The sequence below is a fragment of the Scyliorhinus canicula genome, chromosome 15 (genome assembly GCF_902713615.1).
Source record: "Scyliorhinus canicula chromosome 15, sScyCan1.1, whole genome shotgun sequence".
NCBI lineage: Eukaryota > Metazoa > Chordata > Chondrichthyes > Carcharhiniformes > Scyliorhinidae > Scyliorhinus > Scyliorhinus canicula.
This window is the reverse complement of record NC_052160.1, coordinates 58131917-58137916: the sequence shown is the minus strand read 5'-3', so window position 1 is coordinate 58137916 and position 6000 is coordinate 58131917. Positions and strand designations below refer to the sequence as shown.

Genomic DNA, 6000 nt, shown 5'->3' with positions numbered 1-6000 from the left:
TGCCATGGAAGATCGGGAACCTCATTCAAATACATAATATCATTAATGAGCCCTCACAGCGAGACTCCTCCTCCTCCTCTCACTGACCATTCACCAGTCGCCGGCATAACATCAGGCCAGCACGGTTTACAGCAGCTGTATATAAAGGAGATACTGGTGACCTCGCCTCCAAAGGGGGTGGGCACTCAGGCCGCCATCACCCTCCAGAAGGGGCGCTGGAGATGACGCTGGGGACCCAGATGAGTGCAACCCGAGGCTGGGGGAGAGGGTGGGGTCACTCGCAGGCCTTAGTGGCCCTTCATGCCTGTCAGCCTCTAGATTTAATGGGGCCTGGCATGCTGGTATGCAGGCAACGTTTCCCGTGTCCTCCTTGCTGGGCTGTGTACATCAACTTGGACCAGGACCAGGCCAGCCAGGACGCCAGGGCAATAGGCTTCACTGGCATGCCCCAGGTGGAGGGTGTCAGTGTCATTGACTGCAGCCATGTGGCTCTCCACCCCCCCCCATGGTGCGGCATCTGGCACCACTTCTGAACCGCAAGGAATACCATTCATTCAATGTATAGATCATCTGTGACCATGCCATGTGTATTATACAGGCGTGTGCCTGTTTCCCAGGGAGCATCCATGATTGTTACATCTTGGAGTGCTTGCAGATCTGAGCCACTTTTGAGAGAGAGCAGCGACTGGAGGGATGGTTCCTCGGGGACAAAGGGTACACCAGAAGGTGGCTGGTGACGCCTGTGCAGAGGCCTCAAACACCCCCTGAGACTCTCTGTGGCGAGGCTCATGCATCAACGCGTGAGCTGGGTCAACAGACAATTGCACTGCTCAAGATACAGTTCTGGTGCCTGGACCGGTCAGGGGAGCCCTTCAGTACAGCCCCCGGAGGATGTCATGCATCATTGTGGTGTGCTGCACTCTGCACAGCCTGGCACTGCAGCGAGGAGAGCAGCTGGGACAGCAGGAAAAGGAGGAGCACCACATCGCCTGGGCCGTGGCCAGGACCCACATGGGGTGTAGGGATCGGGATGCCACCTAGCCTCTCAGTTTGGGGACAACCAGGACTAGGGTGTGAAGGCCGCATCCCAACATGGGATTCGACATCCGCTCACTTCGGTGGTGTCTGGGGGGGGGTTGCGGAATCATTGTGATAGTGGCCACATTCATGGGCAGGGCACTAAATTGATTGGTCGGACACTGCAGGAGAATGATGATGACTTACAGTGAGGACAGAGTGATGCTCCTCTTAATCGCAGCGATATGTCTGACTCCTGCCTGACAGAGAGCTGAGTGTCCTGCCACTGAACAGGGTGATCCAGGGGCGGACAGAGAATGACACATCTCAGCTCCTACTGCCTTCTCCAAGGTCCTGGTGATTTTCTCGACTTAGACAAGATGGACAGTCTGTCAACACATTTTCAGCCCTTGGCGTCCTCATCACTGGAGCATACTGACTGGCGTGAGTGGCCTGAACGTTGATGTTGGGGGGCGGGGTTCATCCTTCTGTGGATGGGTGGGGGGGGGGGGGGGGGGGGGGGGGGGGGGTCCATGCCGGGAGCAGCGTGTCTTTACTGCGTTGTCTGTGTTGGAGGTGGGAGAGACGCACTACCATTCTCACACTGCACGGCGATGAAGTGTGTGCGGGGTTCTGCAGAGCATGGTACCATGACATGACATCTTGGAGAATCTGCAGGGTGATTTTTAATACAAGTGCGCTATTACAATGGTGACCTATTACAACTAGTGCCCAGATTCACCCGTGCCCACTAGTTGCCTATCGTTTATAGTCTTCCTCACCCTCCTGCCATGTCCAGGATCCACAACTGGGGTTGAGGTGGCCTGCTGAGTTCCTTGATGGGTGTCGCCTGGGGGACTGGACCTTGAGAGTCCAGGCCTACTTTTGGGATGCATGGATGTTGTAGTGCAGCCTTCCTCAATGCTTGTCTCTGAGATATCTCCTTCAGAGCTGCTTGGGTCTGTGGTTTCCAGAGGGCATGAGGATGGTCCGGGCTGGTCGACTGATTGACCTGCAAGGGAAGCGAGATGACATTAGTACATCACAGGGGCAGACTGATGGGAGAAAGTTAACTTGCGTGATGCTTGCACCATGGCTGCATGTGTTGAGGGTTCTCACTTTTGTCAGCTGCTCTCACCTCGGCCTCACCTTGGCCAGCTCTAGGGTTCTCTCCTCATTGGGTGTTAGGATTCTCAGCTCGGGCATGACTCTGGCAGTCTGTGCCCGCACAAGCCGGTTGTGCTCAGGTTTGCCCTGCAGTGAGACAGATGAGGAGAATGTAGGTGGGAGCCCTGCCAGGTCAGATGGTGATGAAGTCTGGCATGTGTGGGATGTGAGTGAAAGCGGGGATGTGAGGAGCAGATTATCTACTGGGGGGACCGTGGGGAGGGGTGGGAAAAAAGAGTGGCATCACAAATGTTGGGGACTCCGTGAGGTGGCTGGGTCAGAGGTCACCATGCAGGTGAGATGGGTGTGTGAAGGGGTGCAGCGGGAGACACAGGGAGGCAGACTTACCCTCGCTGCACGGAGAAGGTCACTCATCTTCTCCAGGCACCGTAGCCCCGTTCTCTTATAGAGCGAGCTGGCAACCACTGTCACGGTCACTGCCTCCCAGGCAGAGTTGGTGACCTTGCTTTCTGGGCGTCGGGCTGATCGCAGGTACAGGATGTCAGCCCTCTGCTCGATATCATCCGGGGATTTGGTGAGGGCTCCGTCCATGAATCATGGTGCTGTCTTCCTGGCAGCTATCCCTTCGAATCGACTCAAAACAAGTGCTGGGAAGCTGTTTAAGAGGAGCACCCCACTGGTTACAAGGATTACATTTTCACACGGCGAGCGAATCAGAGGCAAGCGCCTCGAGCACGGCGTGAATTCCGTGGGAAAAAATTGTGAAAGAGGCTGAATATAAATGAGTTTTCCCACACCCTGCCTTCTCACCAGGACTGACACTTGGAATAATTATTGGAAATTCCGCCTGTGCTAAGAATGTGCAGCAGGATTTTATTGGGTATATCTGACAGGTCAATGGTGTTTGTGGTCATTGCATTATCAATGAATTCTCGGGATCAAATGATGCATTTGGGAATGTTCCAGGGTCATGATCCCACTGTAAGAAATCTTACACCAGGTTAAAGTCCAGCAGGTTTATTTGGAATCGCTAGCTTTCGGAGCGTAACTCCTTCATCAGGTGAGTGAAGAGGTAGTCTACACAAACACATATATAGATAAAGTCAATGATGCTAGATGATACTTTGAATGCGAATCTTTGCAGGTAATTAAGTCTTTACAGGTCTGGATGGTGTGACTGAAGAGAGGGATAATCACAGGTTAAAGAGGTGTGAATTGTCTCAAGCCAGGACAGTTGGTAGGATTTTGCAAGCCCAGGCCAGATGGTGGGGGGCTTAATGTAGTGAGACATGAATCCAAGGTCCCGGTTGAGGCCGTACTCATACGTGCGGATAGCATCTCCACATCATGATCCCACTTGTTACTAAAAGTGAGAATGTTGGAACAATCCAAATCTTTGTGATTGGACGAGTTGGAACCCTCACTGATAATGCTTATACACTTAAACGGGATTATCAAAGAACTAGATTTAATTCTGGTCCATAGACTCTAAATCAAATGAACGCCAATGTCACTATTATTAAGGGAGGAAGGGGGTAACAGACATTTCTGAAGTCCTCCCGATTGCAAGTGAACAGGAATTCAAGGCAGGCAAACAGAAAAAGGGTAGCTGCAAGTAATATACTCGCCTCCCAGCCAATCCTTGCTTTAAATAGCGGGTCATATCTGATCCTTTTCTATTACCACCCCCCACCATCGTTCAATGTGTGTTTTTTTTAAATAGCTGTTATTTAAAGAGACCCATTTGCAGCAAATACACAGAGGAAGGATTGATGACCCCGGTACAGTGACGATATAACCAAGATTTTAAATTGGAGCGAAAAAGCCTGATTTCTGCAGTGAGTTTAATTTCGCCTTTGAAACTCACCACAAGAAGAATCTATTGAAGGGATGTAACAAAAAAAAAGCAACCAGCGCCTCTGAAACCCATTGTTGTCTCTGAAATACACATCTCCCGGCAACATTCTCCGGAAAACTGTTGCATTTCCCCCTTCTCCTGTTGTAAAATTGGTAAGTGTAGGAAATCCTGGGACAATTTGCACCAAAAGGGATTCGCAACTGGAAATTAATTCGTTCAATGCCCCTTCCCCATCAGCTTTGTAATTTTGTAACTGGTTACTTTTATATTTATAGCAAAATCTTTAACCTTAATTTAGACCGCAAACGTTGCACTTCAGGAGGTTTTGCGGGGGGAATGTCCAGTTTGCCCACACACCAATGGGCTCTCAATCGCAACAATCTATGAAAGGCGATGGCTGTTTTTGAATCGATCGGATGGGGATTTCTCAAACTATTCCCATCGTTTGCAGGTGGTGATCGGCCAGCCGGTTTTCGGAATAGCAGACGAGATGCCAGGGAGAGGTGATCTGGAGGTGGGAAGGGAAGGTCTGGCCGGCTCGAGGAGCCCCTGAAGCGGGGGCGATGGAGCTGAGGGAGCAGCTTCCACCCCTTCCCCGAGCAGAGATGTTGGAGCAGGCGCCAGCTCGCAGGCGCCACTAATGCTGCCTCGGTCGGCAAAAACCTTCCCACCTCAAGAGAGGAAAAAAATGATGAATTTTCGGAAGACCAAGTTTGCAAGGTAAGATTATCTGTCAGTTAATTGTTGAATCCCATCTATTTCCCTGAGGGATGACAGTGCTCATTGGTGAACCAATTTGTGTTGTCTCTGCTTTTGCTTTTTTTATAAAGAACATCTCGGCAAATGTTTAAGGCGTTTGTGTGACCATGTCCTTTATAAAGGTGCAGGATACATTCAATACTTTTTGACAGAGTAAGTGGATTTGAAGTGGAGTCTCTGTTGGTCATGCAGGGAACCACACTGCCGATATCCAAGCTCCCCAGACAGCACTGTGATCAATATTGAGTGATGTGGGTTGAGGGATAAATGTTACCCAGCACAGCAGGGAGGACGCCTCTTCCTTGCAACCAGTGGGGTGGGATTATTGATCCCCACCTTAGATTGGGGCCTCAGTTCAACGTCTCATCGGAAAGACATCTCAGCAGAAGGTCAGGGGCAGGAGGTTTAGAGGGGATGTGAGGGGAAACATTCTCATTCGGAGGGTGGTGGGAATCTGGGACTCACTGCCTGAAAGGATGGTGGCGGCAGGACAGTTAAGAAGTAAAAAAAAGTAACGTCTCCATAGTCCCAAATGACCATTGGCTACTTTCCCCTGTGAGAGGGAGAGCTGACTGGTGGTGATTTCATCTGAGGATCACCACATCTCAGGCGAGGGGCAAGGTTCATGAATAACCTCAGCCGGAACGGGAAATGAACCCCACGCTGTTGACCTCGTTCTCCATCACAAACCAGCTGTCCAGCCAACTGAGCTATTTAGATGTGCACTTCGATGCCAAGGCATACAAGAAGAAGTCTTACAACACCAGGTTAAAGTCCAACAGGTTTGTTTCAAACACTAGCTTTCGGAGCACTGCCCCTTCCTCAGATTCACCTGAGGAAGGACCAGTGCTCCGAAAGCTAGTGTTTGAAACAAACCTGTTGGACTTTAACCTGCTGTTGTAAGACTTCTTACTGTGCTCATCCAGTCCAATGCCAGCATCTCCACATCAAGGCATACAAGGCCAAGTGCAGGAAAATGGGATTAGAATATCTCGGTAGCTTTTGACTGGCACAGACACGATGGGCCGAAGGGCCTTTCTGTACTGTAAGACCTCTAAGTCTATGACTCTATCTGACAGTACAGCACTCCTTCAGCACTGCCCTGGAGTATCAGCCTAGATTTTGTGCTCACGTCTCTGGTGGGACTTGAACCCACAACCTCCCACGCTGAGGTAAGATTGGTACCGAGTAGGGCACAGCTGAATATACTGGAAAGATGTGAGCAAACTGTCTTTTAC

At 50.7% G+C, this 6000-nt stretch overlaps 1 protein-coding gene across 2 annotated transcripts in view; it reads left to right on the top strand.

The window, feature by feature from the left end:
- Positions 1-4544: 4544 nt before the first annotated feature.
- Positions 4545-6000, top strand: part of mmd2a (monocyte to macrophage differentiation-associated 2a) — a 168960-nt gene continuing 167504 nt past the window's right edge. For both annotated transcript variants that reach the window (XM_038821048.1, XM_038821047.1), the window contains exon 1: positions 4545-4723. In XM_038821048.1, coding sequence (XP_038676976.1) covers positions 4644-4723 — 80 coding nt within the window. In that variant the 5' untranslated portion in view covers positions 4545-4643. The remainder of the gene's footprint in view (positions 4724-6000) is intronic.